General features: G+C 36.7%; 3 protein-coding genes across 4 annotated transcripts in view; all 3 read left to right on the top strand.

The window, feature by feature from the left end:
- The first annotated feature begins 1,160 nt into the window (after positions 1-1,160).
- Positions 1,161-5,168, top strand: LOC113567890 (sulfotransferase 2B1-like). Of its 2 annotated transcripts, none has more exons than XM_026996031.2 (6): positions 1,161-1,280; positions 2,982-3,190; positions 3,319-3,445; positions 3,534-3,628; positions 4,216-4,396; positions 4,543-5,168. In XM_026996031.2, the coding sequence occupies exons 2-6, from the start codon at positions 2,993-2,995 to the stop codon at positions 4,662-4,664; spliced, it is 723 nt and encodes a 240-aa protein (XP_026851832.2). In that variant the 5' UTR covers positions 1,161-1,280; positions 2,982-2,992; the 3' UTR covers positions 4,665-5,168. The 2 variants fall into 2 exon arrangements, with proteins under 2 accessions (XP_026851832.2, XP_026851831.2); XM_026996030.2 differs by lacking the exon at positions 1,161-1,280 and adding an exon at positions 2,144-2,326.
- Positions 5,169-8,405: 3,237 nt separating this feature from the next.
- LOC118241448 (sulfotransferase 2B1-like) lies at positions 8,406-16,340 on the top strand. Its single transcript, XM_035526464.1, has 7 exons — positions 8,406-8,468; positions 13,014-13,086; positions 13,212-13,417; positions 14,750-14,876; positions 14,958-15,080; positions 15,547-15,567; positions 16,186-16,340. Exons 1-7 carry the CDS (start codon positions 8,406-8,408, stop codon positions 16,338-16,340), a joined length of 768 nt encoding a protein of 255 aa, XP_035382357.1.
- Positions 16,341-20,313: 3,973 nt separating this feature from the next.
- The window catches only part of LOC118241447 (sulfotransferase 2B1-like), a 3,434-nt gene continuing 985 nt past the window's right edge, over positions 20,314-22,762 (top strand). The window contains exons 1-4 of the mRNA XM_035526463.1: positions 20,314-20,466; positions 20,592-20,797; positions 22,116-22,242; positions 22,324-22,418. Of these exons, the coding sequence (XP_035382356.1) occupies positions 20,319-20,466; positions 20,592-20,797; positions 22,116-22,242; positions 22,324-22,418 (576 nt within the window). The 5' untranslated portion in view covers positions 20,314-20,318. The remainder of the gene's footprint in view (positions 20,467-20,591; positions 20,798-22,115; positions 22,243-22,323; positions 22,419-22,762) is intronic.

Raw genomic sequence — 22,762 nt, 5'->3', positions numbered from 1 at the left:
ACGCCCTATCATCCACTTGCGTATCTTGAAGAAGCGTTGTATAAAATCAAGCATTGCTTTTGGTTAATACTTTTTAATCACAGCTTCTGGGTATGGGGTACTGATGTGGCAAGATTACAGCTGTAATTTGAAAAATTATCACTTCTTTGTGAACACAAAGTGAATGGGATGTAAAAGAATGGGATGTCAATATCAATGAGGAAAAACGGATTGTTTTAATACATACAGGGCAGAGGGGATTCTCAGTTCAGTATAAGCCTGTGTGCTTTATAATGAAGCACCTTTCCAATAGCAAGGTTTGGTCTGCAGGAGTTGGGCCAAGAACACACAATTACTGACTGACAGGACTTGTTGACTGTTGCGAATTTGATTTTTCTTTAAAAGACACCACGCAAGCAATTGTGTACTCTTCGAAGTCTAAATTTTTTAGGTGCATCCCTTTCTGGAATTCCATATAGCCATCAACACCCACAGGCATGCTGAGTTGGGTGGGAGTTCTCCAACCCCAACCCTAGCATGTCACTTGTCCACTGCACATAGTGGTAGCTGAAGGCTTTCCACCAGATGCATGGCTTGGCTTGCTTTATCCACTCATAGATGCCTTCCATGTTCACTTAAACTGAGGTTAAACATCCCTGGTGTGGTAGTGCCAGCATGCCACCAGGAATGACACTGGGACATAGATGGACCTGTTGGCACACAGGTTGTCATGGTACATCATAGACTTCCGTTGGCAGGCACTGGGAAGTGTCATTAGCTGTGTGATACTAGAATCGTCTCTGCTATCCATGTATTTATTTGTTTTATTAATTAACACCACCACCACCACCCCACCACCCCATACACACACACACACACATACCGGGGCACTACTTTATTAGTCTCAATGTTTTTTTTAATTTAAAATGTTGGCTTTTCTTTATGGTTCATGTTTATTTTTAATCTGTTATTATTATCACCTATATTAGAGGAATATCTTAAATTAACATTAGAATGGGACTTGTGATATCATTACTAGGGCTTAACCATCAATATTTGCTCTCCCTGTCCTATCAATACCCCCCCCCCCTCTCTCTCTCTCTCTCTCTCTCTCTCTCTCTCTCTCTCTCTCTCTCTCTCTCTCTCTCTCTCTCTCTCTCTTTACTCTGAATGAACCAGAGTGGACAAGAAAGGATTATCATCACAACTAGTGACAAGAAAGAATCTCAATACATATATGAAGGCTAACTGGAGTCTGTACATTAATATGAGACTGTAGTAATGGCATTATGTATCACATGGTGAGTATGAACCAGCTGGGAACATGGGAACAGGCACTGGATCTCCTGGTCTGCAACAACCTGCCTCATTTTAAATTTCATATTATACTATCTGATATGAAGTTATCGCTCCCATGTTGGAAATAATGTAGTCTCAAAGTTAATAATGTAATCTCAGAATTTGTATTTTCCCCTTTACAAAAAAAGGGGTTGCTGGAGGAAAGGTGCAGTGAAAGACTTTCGGGTCAAACATGTATGCGAAACAAGACTTCTTGTTTGGTCGATAGCACAACACGAGATTATAGCTGAAGATAGGTATATCACAACTACATGTAGCGTTCTTCGGTGACAGTGTATTTTCTTAATAGCATATTCCTCACCATAACATTAAATTCAGTGTTTTAAGAATAGTTTTCTCCTTTCTAAAACCTTTAGCATTACCAGCAGGTTTAAAAAAAAACAAAATTCCAAGATATGCCTTTAGATACAAAAGAAGATTAATTTCACGTCACCGCACTGTTGACGATTGAACATCCCTGACAAGGTTTCAGAACTTCTTTTAGTAATCATCGAGTATCGGTGCGCGCGGTCAGTCGTATCAAGAAAACCCAGACAAGTCTTAATCGGGTCGAGCATATCAGGAAAGAATAAACTTTCAAGATAAAAATTAAACAGGCTAGGCAATGGATACATGTCAAAAAGTAATTACTTAAGGAACAAGATGCCTCTTCCTGCGTACCATCTAAAGTATGAGGAGATTAATGTAAAAGGGATGAATAAATAACTACACATGGCTCTCGCTGTTGTTTTCCGGTGCCTTCCGGTGCCTTCACGCCCCTTCCTAGGGATATTAACAGTATAGAACCCAACCCACTTCTGTGCAGTTACTCCAGGAGCAGTGACGTCCATTGATGAGTTTCTTGTGGTTATGGAAAGCAACGACCTCTATTTGGTGTACCATGGACTTTTCCTACCTAAACTCGCTCATTCTGAAAACAGTCTTAACTATTTTGAGAAGTTCGTAGTTCAAGACGACGACGTATTTATAGTTTCATACCCCAAGTCTGGTGAGTCATTATTTTGTTCTTCACCAGTTAAATATGTTTATTGACACTGCTATATATTTAAAAAATCGCTCATCAGGGGTCAGAGCTCTAGTCACATGGTTGGAAGTATTAGGAAAGTTTCATTTTCCAGTGAAAATAACTTACAATGTCGCACATGTGAAGGTTTTTTGCATTACGTGAAAAAGGAATAAAACGCATTAGACGGAGGAGTGATCATCCACTGTATGATCATGTATGATAATGTAGAGTAAAAACCTATACAGCATGGTCTGAGCTTTTATTGAGAAATGTAGTGATCCGCGGACAGATTAAATAAGCATCTACAGCTGATAAACATCTAAATGTTTAATTTTTAAAACATCTAAATTGCTGATCTGCTGGGATTTTCAACCACACCCATCTCTAGGATTTAGAGAGTATGGTCCAAAAAAAAGATTTTTAAAAAATGTTTAAATCTGCCTTTTGAAATATAAACTGGTTCCTCCTACAAATTCAGAATTTTTCTTGTACAGTTGATGAAGGACCTCTGTCTGAAATGTCCTGTTTCTCTGGAAAGCTCTTGTACTTTACTACATTTTTTTTACATCTCTTACTAGATTGCACTGTGGTTACTCACCTGGAACTTCTTTGTATTTATATGGACATTTCTTTTCAGGTACAACATGGATGCAAGAGATTATTCCCTTGCTCCTCAATGGAGGAGATCTTACTCCAGTGCAGACCATCCCAAACTGGGACCGGGTTCCTTGGCTTGAAGAGACACGTGCTGCTGTGGTCATGGACAAGCTGAGTTCTCCACGGGCCATAGTCTCCCATATGCCTTATCATCTGATGCCTTCCACCTTCTTCTCTTCTAAGGCTAAGGTAAAATATAGTGAGTACAGGCCCTGGTAGTGCTATGAAAGATTTTTAGGTACTCAAAATTAATCACAAAGATGTAAAGAAGATTTTCTGCATTAACAGTAAATGGGTGTCTTTACTCTCATGCTCAGGTTGTTTATATTGCCAGAAACCCTAAAGATGTCGTGGTTTCCTCTTTTCATTTCCACCGGATGGCCAGTTTTCTGGATGACCCAGGAACATTTGAAGAATTTATTAACAAGTTTCAAACAGGGCAGGGTAAGAGAGACTCAAATAGATGTGTTTTTAAGATATATGGCATTGGTCTTTAATGGAGAGCTCTGGTGGTGTGATTTTATTTGTACAGTGCTTTTTGGGAAATGGACTGATCATATGAAGAGCTGGAAAAACCCAGATTTAGGAGATAGAATTCTCTATATCACTTATGAGGAGCTTGTTCAGGTAATATGCACCCACTTAGGCAATTCAATGCATGTTGATTCAGTGATAGTGGCCTGCATAATGTGTAGTTAATTGGCATGTTCACATAAGCCATACAGAATAACTGATTTTCCCGGGACTCTTCAGTTGTTGGTATTACATTTTTTGCAGTGAGTAATTAATTACCTAGATTGTCTGCTTAGTTGTTTTAGAAAGATGAAATACCATGGCTTCAATTTGAGGTTGAATATTAGTGAATGTAATGGACCCACTTTAAAAACTCTCATAACTTAAAGAATAAGTTTATTGACTGCTATACAACCCCAATGTATAGCAGATTACGAGGGGAGAAAGTAATCTAAAAGTTCTGGTTGCTTTTCCACTCTTATTATATTACCAGTACAAAAGCCAAACCACTTCTGTGCAGTTGCTCACAGGGTGGTACTCTCTGTAATATACTAGTAAGTTGATATGTCATTCCTGTTATCCTGAGTGAATACAGCAGGTGAAAGCATTAAGAAAACCTTGAACAAAACCTCTTTGTTTTGAAATGCAGTGGTATAATAAACCAATGAACTAGTTTCAAAAGCATCTTATTTCTTTCTCAGGATCTGCGTGGGGGAATAAAACGCATTTTATGCTTTCTTGGTCGGAAGCTTAGTGAAGATGCTCTGGACCGTGTGACCGAACACTGTCAATTCAAAAACATGAAACATAACAAGATGTCCAACTATTCACTGGTACCCCAAGAGATCATGGACAGCAACAAATCATCTTTCCTCAGAAAAGGTAGGCAGAAGAAAAAATAATCCAAAGCTGGTTTTTCTGGTATTTGTGTCAATGCTTTGTAAGTTGAATCCTCTGGATGTTTTTGTAAAAGTGGAGCAGATTCTAAGAAGTGGAATTTCTCATTCTTGTTTTTTGATCTTACCAAGGAATTGCTGGAGACTGGAAGAATCACTTCAGCCCAGAGTTGGAGGCCAAATTCATTGCAACCATTAATGAAGAAATGAAGGGATCTGGAATTAGATTCTCTTGGGATGAGGAAGAAAAATGAAATTCCCCTTAATTAATTGAAAATTTATCATAAATCTAGTCCAAGGTAAAACTTTTGTTATTTTCCTTTCATTGTAATTTTTCTCCTCACTCTTCATTAGCTTCAGGCCAGCATAGTAAATAATTAAGCTTTTTGCAGGACTTTATTCAGTTTGGACTAGAATTGTTCAGGAGTCAGATTATCGTAACTCATTCATTAGAAATATGATGCTTGATTAGAAATATGATGTATTCTTTCAGGAGTAATGGTAGAATAAAACAAAGTAAAAAAAAATTGTAGTTTGTTCTTGGTGTAAGCCTTATTTCCTATCAGCATATCCAATGATGCATGGGTGAAAAGAATTTTTCCTATCAGGAAAAAAATGAATCAAAGCTTAAAACTTTAATCATCTTCGGACTACCATTATAAGCCTGTTTCAAACTACAATGAAACCCACTGACATTATGTTTGTTAACCCTATTCTATAGATAGGATTAATAAAAGATCAGGTTGAACAAGCCTGGAGTATTTTTTCTTCAGTCTAGTTTGATTCGTCATGAGAGATGTGATACTTGATGGTCTTCATTCAAAACTAATCATAGTCACAAAATTGTTTCAAGAGGGCCTTAGTACATCCCAGTACATTTGCTACAATTTTGCTAATTCAATTGTTGAAATTAAATTCCCATATAATGAAACCAATATAACAAACTATAATTAACTAATAAAAAGTCCACTTTAATAAAATAAGAAGTTAAAATAAATGAAAGCAGAAAAGATGGACACTGTTTTAATTTCCTTTTTTCTAGTCTTAAAAGGTTTGTGAAGTTATGAGGTTTGAGAGGGTGGCAGTTTCAGATTGTGTAATGTGTAAAAAGAGTCAGTTGAGCATAACCCGCTGTCAGTTTATTACAAAAGTTCTGCATACTGAAACACATTTTTGTAATTTAGTTGCACATGATTTTGCAAGTCATGTGTTTTGTGTAACCTTCATATTCTAACTTCAACACCACCATATGATTTCAATTCACATAGAGGGTTAACAAACTGAAGATCAGTTCTGTTGTGGTTATGTGCATAGTTTAGTTATAATCCAGTTTATCTGATAATATGATTAAGGTCATCATGAAGATCTGGATTAGTAAAATCTGTAGTAGAATAAAAAAGTGTAATTTCTCATTATTTTATTGTGAATTGAACTGACCAAATCTACACAGGGAGCAGGAAATTCACTAACTCATGAGGTTATATTCTTCTTCTTCTTCTACTTCTTCTTCTTATTATTATTATTATTAGGTAACTTATAAATTATAATATAGAAAATAATGAGATTACATTATTATTATTATTATTATTATTTTATTATTATTATTGTTTTATTATTATTATTAAGGAAATAACAAAGTATAACAATACTCATAACCAGAAATCTATGTTTTGTTATAGACAAGCCCAACTATTGTGACCAAGGTTTAGGAAAATTATGTTTTTCTTTAAGTACAAGTACAATTGTTTGGGCATGAGGGACATCTGCTCTGCTCTCCTCTTATTTTAACCTCTCGACTCCTCTCCTCTCCAGACCCTCTCCTCCTCCCCTCTGGTCTTATATTCTAATCTCCTTTCCAATCATATCTTGTCTTTCCTCTCTCCTGCTCTCCAGTCATCTCTTCTCTCCATTACTCAGCTTTACTCTCCTCTCTAGGTCTCTCCTCTTCTCTGCTCTCCAGGTCTTGCTTCCTTCTTCTCTTCATTCATTTATTCCCCTCTCATTTCTTTTTAGTTATGCATTTCTTTTATTAATCCCACCACACACACACACAAACACACACACACACACACACACACACACACACACACACACACTGTTCCACTACTTTATTAGTCTTGATGGTTTTTTTTATTTACTGTTGAATGTCATCGCCACCTTTCCTTACTCATGACTTACTGTGAATGAAAGCTGATAAAAGCTAACTAATAAAAATCTGCTTTCACTTCACTTAGTATTCATGATTTCATCCCTGAAGGATTTAAATAACAGTGATTTCTTTGATGATATTGGCCACAACCGCAATCTGAATATCAAGACAGACATCTTGTTGAGAATACATAATACATTTATTAAACACAACTATTCTAAACCACAAACCACAGCATATTTACAGTGAAACGAGCTAGAGAGAGAGAGAGAGAGAGAGAGAGAGAGAGCGCAAAACAAACTGGCTGTATGTTAATGAGCTCAGCTGGCTCGTTCTAACGTGATCAAAGAACAAAAGATAATGGCGCCGGTTTTACTAACTAAACAATAGAAAGTCAGTGTGTCTGAGCCTAGGGAAGCGACATGATGATACATATGTTTGATAGTAAAAAGAGATCGCATGCAAAGAGGAAAAATAATTTTCAATGTGTGTAAATTTTAAGAAGCTCTAAACAAAGATGGCTTTAACAAACATGGGTACATTAACAGTGTTTCAACAATGTTTCATGTCCCTTAAGAAAACGGTGCAGTTTTGTTGTTGCTCAAGGTATTTTAAAACCTGAATTCCGCCTGCTATTATACACACTCTCTGAGGCAAGCTTGCTCTATGCATTTTTGATGGTGCTGCCACTTGCTGGACAAGCGTGGTACCTACAATATCCTTTGCGCAAGTTTTCCTGTGTGATTTTAGGACGACATGATTTGATTAAAGTACCTATTTTTCGGTTAAAAACAAACTATATATAGACCTACATAATAGCAGAATTTTTGGCAATCTATTGGAAGTGAAGGGAAAATTCTACGTTACTAAGATACAGTGTGATTGATATAGTGGCAGGAGTTCTGGTGTTTCACAAGTCACTGGACCAGGCATTCCCGAGTGAATAAACCGGGGTAAGGCGCTACCTCGACAAAACGCCTTTCCTCTGTATCCCGTCATCATGCCAAGCGGCGAACTGTATTTTTTTATCACGGAATTTACATACACAACATTTGTTCTTCTGATGACAGCCTCGGGTATTTTCACTCGTTTAAAGTTCAGAATGAGGAGTTTTTAGTGGTTAAATATCCTAAATCCGGCAAATAATTATTTGATTAATTTTTGCTAGGAGCATTTGTCACATGACACGCGTATATATATACTCATTTTATATTCAGACCACCGAAAGTGTTTGCAAATAAGTGTTCCGTATTTCTGGATGGTCAATAATAATCTGAGTATGCAAATGTAACGGTGAGCGGTAAGGAGGCGGACGCATGTGCTGAGATGAGCGAGATTTAATAGGGGCAAATCCAAAATCAGGGTCATTAAGGCAGTCCAGGGTCATAGAGCCGACACGGAGAGTACTGGGATACATAACAAAAAAAAACACGAAGGCAAACTAGGGAAGCAGGCTATAACTAAGACAGGGGAAAACTCAGGGATAGGAAACACAAATACACGGAGCACAAAGAAACAACCCTCAAAGATTCTAACATTAATTCAAACCATGAAACAAACAGTCAAACCTCCAAACAATGAATAGCAACGACCAAGGCACACAGCAGGGTTTAAATACATGAACTAGAAACGAGGGACAGGTGTATGCAATCACTGTGAGGACAAAACGAAACTATGGAACGGAACAAAAACACAAGACATGGAAAACACGGAACATGGAAGGGACTGATCGTGACAGCAAAAATACTACTTAACTTACCTATTTTAACACCAGCCATGGCATTGCCCATAGTAGACTGAGCACTGATTCTCTGGGAACCCTCGCGTTATAATCTACGGTTTTTACATGGAGAATGAAAAGTATCTTACATACCATGGACTGATGTGCCCAAAGAAGAGTCACAGTGAAGGCAGATTTAAGTAGTTCAACTTCAAAATCAACGATTCAGATGTATTTTGCATTTCTTATTCAAAATCTGTTATGAACCATATAAACTGTTCAAATATCAGTTTGTTTGTTTTTTTAGCTTTAATTTTGTTATGTTATCCCCAGTCACACACAGTGCAGCTTTTGTGGACAGAAAGATTGAAAACAATACAACATAATTTAAACTATGATTTATAGTTCATGGTCTAGAATTGGGAGGCCTAGAATTGTTCAGGAGTCAGATTATCTTAACTCCTTCATTAGAAATATGATGCTTGATTAGAAATATGATGTATTCTTTCAGGAGTAATGGTAGAATAAAACAAAGTAAAAAAAACTGTGGTTTGTTCTTGGTGTAAGCTTTATTTCCTATCAGCATATCCAGTGATGCATGGGTGAAAAGAATTTTTCCTATCAGAAAAAATTGAATCAAAGCACACTTATAATTCAAGTTTAATGATAATCAGTCTACCAGTACAAGCCTGTTTCAAACTACAATGAAACACACTGACATTATGACCAGTGTTTGTTAACCCTATGCTATAGATAGGATTAACAAGAGATCAGCTTGAACAAGCCTGGAGTATTTTTTTTGTTCAGTCTAGTTTGATTCATCATGAGAGATGTGATATTTGATGGTCTTCATTCAGAAATGATGGTAACTACCTCCCAATACTTTTGCTACACTTTTGATAATTCAATTGTTGAAAGTCAATCCCCTTAATATAACAAAACCAATATAACGAACTATAATTAACTAATAAAAAAATCCACTTTAATAAATTATAAAGTAAAAATAAATGAAAGCAGAAAAGATGGTCACTGAGGTTTAATTGCTTTTTTTGTAGTCTTAAAAAGTTTGTGAAGTTATGAAGTTTGTGTGGGTGGCAGTTTCAGATTGTGTAAGGTGTAAAAAGAGTCAGTTGAGCTGTGACGGTACGGCCCCTCCACCCAAATGTTTCCCCGTGTGTGTGTGTGTGTGTGTGTGTGTGTGTGTGTGTGTGTGTGTGTGTGTGTGTATATATATATGTATATATGTTCGTTCATGTGGCCACGCCCCCAAAGCGTCACACCTGTTTGTAATTATGCTCCTCGTTTACATATTTGTAATTTAGTTGCACATGATTTTGCAAGTCAGGTGTTTTGTGTAACCTTCATATTCTAACTTCAACAACACCATACGATCTCAGTTCATATAGACGGTTAACAATCTGAAGATCAGTTCTTTTGTGGTTATGTGCATAGTTTAGTTATAATCCAATTTATCTGATAATATGATTTAGGTCATCCTGAAGATCTGGATTAGTAAAATCTGTAGTAGAATAAAGAAGTGTAATTTTTGATTATTTTATTGTGAACTGAACATTGGAGTGGACTAAATCTACCCAGGGAGCAGGAAATTCACTAACTCATGAGATTATTATTATTATTCTTATTATTCTTATTATTCTTATTATTAAGGAATTTATAGATTCTAACAATATAGATAATGAGATAAAATTATTATTATTATTATTATTATTATTATTATTATTATTAAGGAACTAACAAAGTATAACGATACTCATATAACCAGAAATCTATGTTTTGTTATATGAAGACAAGCCCAACTATTGTGACCAACGTTTAGGAAAATTATGTTTTGATTCACGTACAAGTACAATTGTTTGGGCATGAGGGACATCTGCTCTGCTCTCCTCTTATTTTAACCTCTCGACTCCTCTCCTCTCCAGACCCTCTCCTCCTCCCCTCTGGTCCTATATTCTAATCTCCTTATATTTTTTAATGTATTATTGTTGTTGTTAATATCTAATATTAGCGGAGTGTCTTACATTTAAGTATCTTAAATTAACATTAGATGAGACTGTGCTGATGTCATTACTTGGTCTTAACCATCAATATTTGCTCCTTTTCTCACTCTGCTCTATATCACCTGCTCTCCCTGTCCTGTCACTATCCTCATACTCTCTCCCTCTCTCTTTTTACTTTGAATGAACCAGAGTGGACAGGAAAGAAATATCACTAAACTAGTGACAAGAAAGAATCTTGACACATATGTGAAGCCTAACGGGAGTCTGTGCATTAAGATGAGACTGTAGTAATGACATTATGTGATCTTCACTATCAATATTTGCTCCTTTCCCCACGCACCTCCAAGTCACCTCCTCTACTTCACCTGTCAGCATCCTCATACTCTCTCCATCTCTCTCTCTGCTTTGAATGAGCCAGGTTATGAATTATGCTTGAGGTCTGCTCAACCCCACCTACAGGAAGCAACTAAAGGTGTTGCTCATTTTGAGAGCTCAACAAGGCACTCTGTGGAAGCTTTGGTTTCCTGTCTAGTCAACATGGTCATCCACTTATCCCTGAAAGAATACAGCTCAGAAACAGCTGGAAGGCCATCCATTTCTGGGTCATTACAGTGTAATTCCAAGATGCAAGATCGGCAGTAATCAGACCATTTGTCAAAAAATCTATTAGGCCTCATCACAGTACAGAAACAGCACTATTAAAAGTAGTTAATGACCTGTTGTTGGCTTCTGACCAGGGTTATGTCTCTTTGTTTATATTGCTTGATCTGAGTGCAGCATTTGACACTATAGATCATAACATTTTACTAGATATATTTGAAAATGTTGTTGGGATTAGCGGAACAGCCTTTTGCTGGTTTAAATCTTACCTAGCTGGTCGCTGCCAGGTTGTTAATGTAAATGGAGACTTCTCAGCATACAACAAGGTTAGCTATGGTGTCCCACAAGGATCTGTATTAGGGCCTTTGCTTTTTTCTTTATATATGCTACCTATAGGTGACATTATATGTAAACGATGTGCTAGTTTCCACTGCTATTCTAATGATGCTCAGATATGTGTCTCAGCCAACCAGAGCACATATATCATCTTAGTATTATTGGCGAATGCATAAAGGACATCAGACACTGGATGTTGAGGAACTTTCTCTCACTTAATCCTGACATAACACAGGTGCATCTATTAGGCCCCAAGACAGTTAGGTCCTCACTCTCTAATTACTTAATGAACGTCACTGGTCTCCCAATCACATTTTCTCTAAAAGTTAAAGATCTTGGAGTTATTACGGATCCAAGTCTCTCATTCAAAGCTCATGTAAATAATTTTTCTAGGACCGCCTTTCTCCAGTTCAGGAACATTTCAAAGATTAGGAACATGCTCTCCTCACATGATGCAGAAATGCTAGTTCATGCATTTATTACTTCAGTACTGGACTACTGTAATGCCTTACTATCATACTGTACTACTAAGTGCCTAAACAAGCTACAGCTAGTTCAAAATGTAGCAGGTAGAGTCCTTACTAGAACTAGAAAATTTGATCACCTCACTCCTATCATAGCTACTTTACATTGGCTCCCAGTAAAATTTCATATTTCACTCAGTATATATGTGCCTTTTTTATGTTGCACTTTGAAAATGCCAAATCAGGCTATAGCATTATTATTATTATTATTATTATTATTATGGCTGTATTTTTGCCTAAAGCATTTGCTGTTTCTGACGACGGCAGGTAGATGGAAGCGAGAGGCAGGTCAGCAGAGAGGTAATCTTTATTCTCCATCGGAAATCCACGATGGGAACACGGAATCTCAAATACAAAGAGTAGAGGGGCTAGTCCTCCTCTAGATAATCATTTATGCGTGGCTTGTCTTGACGTAATGGGACAGCTAATGTGCAGCTCCGTCTCCTCGGATCTAAGGGTAGAAATAGAGCAGAAAGTGAATGGGAAATGGGTGAAAGCAATCCGTAATCAGGGTATTGTGAACGGGGCAGGTGCGATGTGTAGTCCCTAGCAGGGGTGGGCGTGTCTCCCCTGCTAACCGTGACGCTGTTTGATGAATAGTTTTATTACTTATCCATTTTCATTGACATGCAGCATGCATCTTGACTGTTGTTAAACTGTTGTTAAACTGTTGTTGACTTGTTAAATAGACATTAATGGATTTTATTTGGGGGGGGGGCGTGGGGATTACATTGCTCACAGCTTTAAGAAAAAATCCGCGCCACACAGCTCTACACACACACGCACAGAAAACCAGGAAACACAAAAAACAGGAATGACAAAATCAATAACTGCATATTTCAAAAATGTTAACACTTAAAAGATAATGCAGTTACTACTAAACATAATGTCCCAATTTTTTCAGTTTATGTGTCCTTGGCCTCTCTGTCCTGAGAAGTGAAAGCAATGAGGAGGAGGGTCTCTGCGATATACTGTGTACACTCACATTGCGCCACTGAACACTTGAGTCACTGAGATTATTTACATAATCTGTTAACTTTGGCGTAACATATTAATCAATACAACGCAAATTCTAGGCTTGTCAGCTACATGTTAACTGCTTTAGTGGCAGAAGGTATTAACTATTACTTTGAGTGCATACAACTGGCAATGGCATTTCTTCAGATAAACCTTTTTTTTTTCCTGTTTTGTGTCATTATGATGAGTGACCAACAATTGTCCCAGAAGTACTTTTTCTACCCAAGTGTGGTTATGACGACAATATAAAGGATTTTAAGACATTCAAAGTTCAAGAGGATGATGTTTTTGTAATTACGTATCCAAAGTCAGGCAAGTAATTATTTAGAATTCCTTTGAATACTGGTGTACAGAGAAAGGTTACTGCTTCTCAGAGCTCAGAGATTCACAGCATGAGGACAAAACATGAACTGTTGTAATATGTTAATATTTCTTAGGTACGGTATGGATGCAAGAGATTATTCCCCTGCTCCTCAATGGAGGAGATTTTACTCCTGTGCAGACCATCCCAAACTGGGAAAGGGTTCCTTGGCTTGAGGCAACTCCTGCTCTGTTCGTGGACAAGATGATTTCTCCACGGGCTATGGTCTCCCATATGCCTTATCATCTGATGCCTTCCTCATTCTTCTCTTCTAAGGCTAAGGTAAAATACAGGTAGTGAAGACCCTGGTGGTGGTATCAACAGTAACCATGTTGTTCAGTCTTAATTAACTAGAAAACTGTACAAATTATTTCAGCAGTACTTTGTGTTTGAAATCCTGTTGTTTTTGTTCAAATGTGTTAATATTATTAGTTTTCCAATCTCAAAGTGCTTGACGGCTTAATGTTTTTGCACAGATTTTCATTATTACTATTTTTCTTTAGTCCAATGACTTTTCTGACTTCAAAGTTATGTCATCTTGTAAGTTGTTCAACATTTGATACTCACAGAAGTAAACTGCAATTGGCAGTCACATACACAGACCGGAGCATTCCCCATTTCCTGTGCAACCTAGTTACTTCTGGATTTACGTCAGACTCTGTTCTGGGTCTCCTCCCCTTAGACTCCTGCTGTTCTGAGTTTGTCCCTAATTGTAGTCCTATAAACACCCAGTTCTCATGTTTCTTGTTTGTGGGTTATTGTTTTGATAAGATATGTGTTTGATGAGCTTCTTTTCCTCGTTTAGTTAGATCTCGTTTTTATTCACTTAGTTGTGTTTTGCTATCTTTAATCCTGCTTCCCATTCCTCGCCCCACGTTCATATATATGTTTTCTCCCCGCGCTCTTTGTTTAGTTATCCTTGCTGTTTTGTTCTCTTATTTGTCTAGCTCCTCTTATGTTTGTCTGTTTAGTCTTTGTTCTAGTCGGTATTGTTAGTCTATGTCTATTAATAAACATTTCATTATTATATCCCTTATGTTATGGCATCCTTAGTTAGTTCCTTGCATCATAACATCCAAGGCACCGGTACTTCGCACGTGTGGTAGCCCTCGCTCACTACCCCTCCCGTGTTATACTATGGACAGTTGTAACAAATAATCTTTTCTTTTTTGCCCATAGATTCACGATTCTTGATCTGAATCCTTTGCATAAAATGCACAAATTACAATAAATGTAATTAAATTAAAGCCCTTTCCACTTAAATTAATAAACATATATATATATATATATATATATATATATATATATATATATATATATATATATATATATATATATATTCTCCCCCCACCCCACCCCCAAAAAAATGCACTTAAAAGGAAATGCCTGACTTCACAAATGTGGGCTCTAAAATCTAAATGTGGGCTCTTAAATAAAAGAGATTCCATTTTAAAAGTTAGCAATGAGATCTTAACATTTTGTAACCATGTGGCTAGCACATCCCCCCAAAAATAATTAGTCTAGCTAATAACACAAAGATGATGTACTTTGGGTCCTACAGCATAAAAACTTTTACACATGCAAATATACTTTTACTCTTTACTTCATCCATAGATCATTTATATTACCAGAGACCCAAGAGATGTCTTGGTTTCCTCTTTTCATTTCCACCGGATGGCCAATTTTCTAGATAACCCAGGAACATTCGAAGAATTTGCTGCCAAATTCCTAGCAGGGAAAGGTGAGAGACTCAAACAAATGTGCTTTAAGTAAATGAGTCTTTGATAAAGAGCACTGGCATGATGTACTACTGTTTTCACAGTGTTTTATGGAAAGTGGGCTGACCATGTAAAAAGCTGGAGAAACCCAGATATAGGAGACAGAATTCTCTACATCAAATATGAGGAGATGATTCAGGTAAGTGTTTCGATTAGGACCATAAAATGTCTATAATATGTTGACTAAACGTTAGCAGGCTACGTGATGTGAAATCAGTTGGTTTGTTTACATAAGACTTGCCATCTTTCATGACAATGTGACAATTCTGGATTTCTTCAGTCTGTTCATATACATTTTGTTATGTTACACTGAGTGCATGAGTGTGACGGTAGTACGGAGGGGGTGCTGAGAAGGAGTATCTTTATTCTTTATAATAACGATCCAAACAAAAGAGAGAGCAAAGAGGCAAGCTGGCTATGCAAAATATCAGCAGGAAAATCGCTGGCAGTGAAACTCCTGGCGCAGAGACACAGCAAAGACAGTATTCCTTGGAGCATCCTAAAGAGTGCAGTTGGCAAATGCAGTGGGCTTTAAATGGGAAGAAATGAGGAGAACACAAATGAACAGGTGTGCATGATTAATAGTAGGTGATTGGGTGTGGGGTAAGGGTGGTGTGTGGGTGTCTATTTCAGTGGCCATATCCTTAGGGCAGGGTACCTGGGCCACAGTGACAGCTATATTTGAGATAGATCAAATACTATGGCTTCAATTTGAGCTGGATCCTCACCACTTCTCAGATTCAAATATTTGGTCTGAAAACTGGTCTGGTCTGAAAACCAGATCTGAGAACATATGCATGCAAAAGAGGCCCATTAAAGTGGCCCATAATCTAAAGCAGTATTTATTGTAGCTCAGAATCTAATATATGAATCAAACTGTTTATGGACTGTTAACATGGGTTTTGGTTACATGAACTGATTTGAAAAAATTACAAACACCTGCAAGATATAACCAGCCCATCACATGAATTTCTGAGTGTTACTAAGAATAAGTACAGATTGCATTATAAGGGAGGTATCAGCATTACTACAAGCAGAATAGTCAGACCTCAGAGTCTTTTTAGCAGGGGCACACAAGCTGTAGATTATTTAAAATATGTTATTTTGTGTACTCTTATGTATGGAATGTTGTATTTAGTTCTGTATATTGTAACTATTTTTGCAATATACAACTATGTTGTATGGTTTCACTGACCCAGAGGTAAGTTGTAATGGAGTATGTACTTTATGTGGGCCTACATTTCTGGGTATTTGAAGGGTAATTAATTATAGAATTACAGTCTTACCAAGAAATTGCTGGAGACTGGAAGAATCATTTCAGCCCAGAGTTGGAGGCCAAATTCATTGCAGCCATTAATGAAGAAATGAAGGGATATGGAATTAGATTCTATTGGGATGAGGAAGAAAATGAAATTTCCTTTAATTAATTGGAAAATGATCATAAATCTATTCCAAGTCAATGATAAAAAAAAAAACACAAAAAAAAAGAAAAGGAAAGATGAAATGTTGAATTGCACATAACAAAATTTAAACAGCAAGCACTAACATTAACTGAATTGAATTGAATTGAATTGAATTGAATTGAATTGAATTGAATTGAATTGAATTGAATTGAATGGAGATTGATAAACCTCATTGTCCCTGATGGGCAATACATTTCTGGGTATTTGAAGGGTAATTAATTATAGAATGTCATTTTTGGAACCTGTTCTTTATAAAAAGAAGCCAGAAATCTCAATGGAAGACAAGTCATTTTGGAACAATAACAGATTATACTCTGGAGACAATTAAACTAGAACACAAAATAGAATGAATCAACATTCTCTATAAAGGAGGTGAAAAAAGTACACAGAACTCACTGAAAATCTTTTCAAATTCCTTAGAAAACCAGAGTTGCTAACCTTTTGAAATCATTAACTAAGTTTTCTATTCAAACCTTTTAGTCACTCTTATCTACATATCAGCTTAAACTTCAATTTATTATATACATTACTTTGTTCTTTTTTTTTCATCGTTGGAATTTTTTCTCCTCACTATTTGTTAGCTTCAGGCCAGCAGAGCAAGTAAACAAGCTTTTTGCAGGACTTTATTCAATTTGGACTAGAATTGTTCAGGAGTCAGATTATCGTAACTCCTTCATTAGAAATATGATGCTTGATTAGAAATATGATGTATTCTTTCAGGAGTAATGGTAGAATAAAACAAAGTTTAAAAAAATGTGGTTTGTTCTTGGTGTAAGCTTTATTTCCTATCAGCATATTCAATGATGCATGGGTGAAAAGAATTTTTCCTATCAGAAAAAATTGAATCAAAGCACACTTATAATTCAAGTTTAATGATAATCAGTCTACCAGTACAAGCCTGTTTCAAACTACAATGAAACGCACTGACATTATGACCAGTGTTTGCTAACCCTATACTATAGATAGGATTAACAAGCGATCAGCTTGAACAAGCCTGGAGTATTTTTTTCTTCAGTCTAGTTTGATTTGTCATGAGAGATGTGATATTTGATGGTCTTCATTCAGAAATAATGGTAACTACTTCGCAGTACATTTGCTACACTTTTGATAATTCAATTGTTGAAAGGCAATCCCCTTAATATAACAAAACCAATATAACTAACTATAGTTAACTAATAAATAAATCCACTTTAATAAAATATAAAGTCAAAATAAATGAAAGCAGAAAAGATGGTCACTGAGGTTTAATTGCTTTTTTTGTAGTCTAAAAAGGTTTGTGAAGTTATGAAGTTTGTGAGGGTGGCAGTTTCAGATTGTGTAAGGTGTAAAAAGAGTCAGTTGAGCTGTGATGGTATGGCCCCTCCACCCAAATGTTTCCCCGTGTGTGTGTATATATATATATTATTATTATTATTATTATTATTATTATTATTATTATTAAGGAACTAAGAAAGTATAACGCTACTCATATAACCAGAAATCTATGTTTTGTTATATGAATACAAGCCCAACTATTGTGACCAACGTTTAGGAAAATTATGTTTTTATTCACGTACAAGCACAATTGTTTGGGCATGAGGGACATCTGCTCTGGTTTTACTAACTAAACAATAGAAAGTCAGTGTGTCTGAGCCTAGGGAAGCGACAGGATGATACATATGTTTGATAGTAAAAAGAGATCGCATGCAAAGAGGAAAAAAAATTTGCAATGTGTGTAAATTTTAAGAAGCTCTAAACAAAGATGGCTTTAACAAACATGGATACATTAAAACAGTGTTTCAACAATGTTTCATGTCCCTTAAGAAAACGGTGCAGTTTTGTTGTTGCTCAAGGTATTTTAAACCTGAATTCCGCCTGCTATTATACACACTCTCTGAGGCAAGCTTGCTCTATGCATTTTTGATGGTGCTGCCACTTGCTGGACAAGCGTGGTACCTACAATATCCTTTGCGCAAGTTTTCTTGTGTGATTTTAGGACGACATGATTTGATTAAAGTACCTATTTTTCGGTTAAAAACAAACTATATATAGACCTACATAAGAGCAGAATTTTTGGCAATCTATTGGAAGTGAAGGGAAAATTCTACGTTACTAAGCTACAGTGTGATTGATATAGTGGCAGGAGTTCTGGTGTTTCACAAGTCACTGGACCAGGCATTCCCGAGTGAATAAAGGCGCTACCTCGACAAAACGCCTTTCCTCTGTATCCCGTCATCATGCCAAGCGGCGAACTGTATTTTTTTATCACGGAATTTACATACACAAGATTTGTTCTTCTCATGACAGCCCCGGGTATTTTCACTCGTTTAAAGTTCAGAATGAGGAATTTTTAGTGGTTACATATCCTAAATCCGGCGAATAATTATTTGATTAATTTTTGCTAGGAGCAGTCACATGACACGTGTATATATATACTAATTTTATATTCAGACCACCGAAAGTGTTTGCAAATAAGTGGTCCGTATTTCTGGATGGTCAATAATAATCTGAGTATGCAAATGTAACAGTGAGTGGTAAGGAGGCGGACGCATGTGCTGGGAGGAGCGAGATTTAATAGGGGCAAATCCAAAATCAGGGTCATTAAGGCAGTCCAGGGTCATAGAGCCGACACGGAGAGTACTGGGATACATAACAAAACAAAAACACGAAGGCGAACTAGGGAAGCAAGCTTATAACTAAGACAGGGCAAAACTCAGGGCTAGGAAACACAAATACACGCAGCACAAAGAAACAACCCTCAAGATTCTAACATTAATTCAAACCATGAAACAAACGGTCAAACCTCCAGACAAACAATGAACAGCAACGACCAAGGCACACAGCAGGTTTAAATACATGAACTAGAAACGAGGGACATGTGTATGCAATCACTGTGAGGACAAAACGAAACTATGGAACGGAACAAAAACACAAGACATGGAAAACATGTACGGGTAAATGGAAGGACTGATCGTGACAGCAAAAATACTACTTAAACTTACCTATTTTAACACCAGCCATGGCATTGCCCATAGTAGACTGAGCACTGATTATCTGGGAACCCTTGAGTTATAATCTACGGTTTTTACATGGAGAATGAAAAGTGTCTTATATACCATGGACTGAAGTGCCCAAAGGAGAGTCACAGTGAAGATAGTTTTAAGTATTTTTGACCAACTTCAAAATCAACAATTCAGATGTATTTGCATTTCTTATCCAAAATCTGGTATGAACCATATAAACTTTTCAAATATCAGTTTGTTGTTTTTTAAATTTTAAGTTGTTATGTTATTCCCAGTCACACACAGTGCATTTTATTATTATTATTATTATGGCTGTATTTTTGCCTAAAGCATTTGTTGTTTGATGAATAGTTTTATTACTTATCCATTTTCATTTACATGTTGCATGCATCTTGACCTTTTATTAAATTTTAAAGAGACATTAATGGGTTTTATTTGGGGGGGGGGGGGGGGGGGTTACATTGCTTTTTCACTGCATTAAGAAAAAATCCGTGCCACACAGCTCTACATACACACACACACACACACACACAGAAAACCAGGAAACACAAAAAACAGGAATGACAAAATCAATAACTGCATATTTCAAAATGTTAACACTTAAAAGATAATGCAGTTACTACTAAACATAATGTCCCAATTTTTTCAGTTTATGTGTCCTTGGCCTCTCTGTCCTGAGAAGTGAATGCAATGAGGAGGAGGGTCTCTGCGATATACTGTGTACACTCACATTGCGCCACTGAACACTTGAGTGACTGAGATTATTTACATAATCTGTTAACTTTGGCGTAACATATTAATCAATACAACGCAAATTCTAGGCTTGTCAGCTACATGTTAACTGCTTTAGTGGCAGAAGGTATTGACTATTACTCTGAGTCCATACAACTGGCAACGGCATTTCTTCAGATAAACCTTTTTTTTTCTGTTTTGTGTCATTATGATGAGTGACCAACAATTATCCCAGAAGTACCTTGCTTATCATGGACTTTTTCTACCCAAGTGTGGTTATGAGGACAATATAAAGGATTTTAAGACATTCAAAGTTCAAGAGGATGATGTTTTTGTAATTACGTATCCCAAGTCAGGCAAGTAATTATTTAGAATTCCTTTGAATACTGGTGTACAGAGAAAGGTTACTGCTTCTCAGAGCTCAGAGATTCACAGCATGAGGACAAAACATGAACTGTTGTAATATGTTAATATTTCTTAGGTACGGTATGGATGCAAGAGATTATTCCCCTGCTCCTCAATGGAGGAGATTTTACTCCTGTGCAGACCATCCCAAACTGGGAAAGGGTTCCTTGGCTTGAGGCAACTCCTGCTCTGTTCGTGGACAAGATGATTTCTCCACGGGCTATGGTCTCCCATATGCCTTATCATCTGATGCCTTCCTCATTCTTCTCTTCTAAGGCTAAGGTAAAATACAGGTAGTGAAGACCCTGGTGGTGGTATCAACAGTAACCATGTTGTTCAGTCTTAATTAACTAGAAAACTGTACAAATTATTTCAGCAGTACTTTGTGTTTGAAATCCTGTTGTTTTTGTTCAAATGTGTTAATATTATTAGTTTTCCAATCTCAAAGTGCTTGACGGCTTAATGTTTTTGCACAGATTTTCATTATTACTATTTTTCTTTAGTCCAATGATTTTTCTGACTTCAAAGTTATGTCATCTTGTAAGTTGTTCAACATTTGATACTCACAGAAGTAAACTGCAATTGGCAGTCACATACACAGACCGGAGCATTCCCCATTTCCTGTGCAACCTAGTTACTTCTGGATTTACGTCAGACTCTGTTCTGGGTCTCCTCCCCTTAGACTCCTGCTGTTCTGAGTTTGTCCCTAATTGTAGTCCTATAAACACCCAGTTCTCATGTTTCTTGTTTGTGGGTTATTGTTTTGATAAGATATGTGTTTGATGAGCTTCTTTTCCTCGTTTAGTTAGATCTCGTTTTTATTCACTTAGTTGTGTTTTGCTATCTTTAATCCTGCTTCCCATTCCTCGCCCCACGTTCATATATATGTTTTCTCCCCGCGCTCTTTGTTTAGTTATCCTTGCTGTTTTGTTCTCTTATTTGTCTAGCTCCTCTTATGTTTGTCTGTTTAGTCTTTGTTCTAGTCGGTATTGTTAGTCTATGTCTATTAATAAACATTTCATTATTATATCCCTTATGTTATGGCATCCTTAGTTAGTTCCTTGCATCATAACATCCAAGGCACCGGTACTTCGCACGTGTGGTAGCCCTCAATCACCACCCCTCCCATGTTATACTATGGACAGTTGTAACAAATAATCTTTTCTTTTTTGCCCATAGATTCAAGATTCTTGATCTGAATCCTTTGCATAAAATACACAAATTATAATAAATGTAATTAAATTAAAGCCCTTTCCACTTAAATTAATAATCATATATATATATATATATATATATATATATATATATATATATTATATATATATATTCTCCCCCCCACCCCACCCCCAAAAAATGCACTTAAAAAAGCACTTCAGTTGAGCAAATGCCTGACTTCACAAATGTGGGCTCTAAAATCTAAATGTGGGCTCTAAAATAAAAGAGATTCCATTTTAAAAGTTAGCAATGAGATCTTAACATTTTGTAACCATGTGGCTAGCACATCCCCCCAAAAATAACTGGTGTAGCTAATAACACAAAGATGATGTACTTTGTGTCCTACAGCATGCAAATATACTTTTACTCTTTACTTCATCCATAGATCATTTATATTACCAGAGACCCAAGAGATGTCTTGGTTTCCTCTTTTCATTTCCACCGGATGGCCAATTTTCTAGATGACCCAGGAACATTCGAAGAATTTGCTGCCAAATTCCTAGCAGGGAAAGGTGAGAGACTCAAACAAATGTGCTTTAAGTAAATGAGTCTTTGATAAAGAGCACTGGCATGATGTACTACTGTTTTCACAGTGTTTTATGGAAAGTGGGCTGACCATGTAAAAAGCTGGAGAAACCCAGATATAGGAGACAGAATTCTCTACATCAAATATGAGGAGATGATTCAGGTAAGTGTTTCGATTAGGACCATAAAATGTCTATAATATGTTGACTAAACGTTAGCAGGCTACGTGATGTGAAATCAGTTGGTTTGTTTACATAAGACTTGCCATCTTTCATGACAATGTGACAATTCTGGATTTCTTCAGTCTGTTCATATACATTTTGTTATGTTACACTGAGTGCATGAGTGTGACGGTAGTATGGAGGGGGTGCTGAGAAGGAGTATCTTTATTCTTTATAATAACGATCCAAACAAAAGAGAGAGCAAAGAGGCAAGCTGGCTATGCAAAATATCAGCAGGAAAATCGCTGGCAGTGAAACTCCTGGCGCAGAGACACAGCAAAGACAG

The sequence above is a fragment of the Electrophorus electricus genome, chromosome 5, assembly GCF_013358815.1.
Source record: "Electrophorus electricus isolate fEleEle1 chromosome 5, fEleEle1.pri, whole genome shotgun sequence".
Classification (NCBI taxonomy): Eukaryota; Metazoa; Chordata; class Actinopteri; order Gymnotiformes; family Gymnotidae; genus Electrophorus; species Electrophorus electricus.
The sequence above is the reverse complement of the archived record's forward strand: the minus strand, read 5'-3'. Positions and strand labels throughout refer to the sequence as shown.

Bases quoted from the DNA above. Each gene is read 5' to 3' on its own strand.
- LOC113567890 (XM_026996030.2), top strand. From the start codon at position 2,188: ATGGAAAGCAACGACCTCTATTTGGTGTACCATGGACTTTTCCTACCT. The intron at 3,629-4,215 runs GTAATATGCACC...TTTCTTTCTCAG, and splicing joins CTTATGAGGAGCTTGTTCAG to GATCTGCGTGGGGGAATAAA. The intron at 4,397-4,542 runs GTAGGCAGAAGA...GATCTTACCAAG, and splicing joins ATCATCTTTCCTCAGAAAAG to GAATTGCTGGAGACTGGAAG.
- LOC118241448 (XM_035526464.1), top strand. From the start codon at position 8,406: ATGGAGAATGAAAAGTATCTTACATACCATGGACTGATGTGCCCAAAG. The intron at 8,469-13,013 runs GGCAGATTTAAG...TGTGGTTATGAC, and splicing joins CAAAGAAGAGTCACAGTGAA to GACAATATAAAGGATTTTAA. The intron at 14,877-14,957 runs GTGAGAGACTCA...CTGTTTTCACAG, and splicing joins CAAATTCCTAGCAGGGAAAG to TGTTTTATGGAAAGTGGGCT.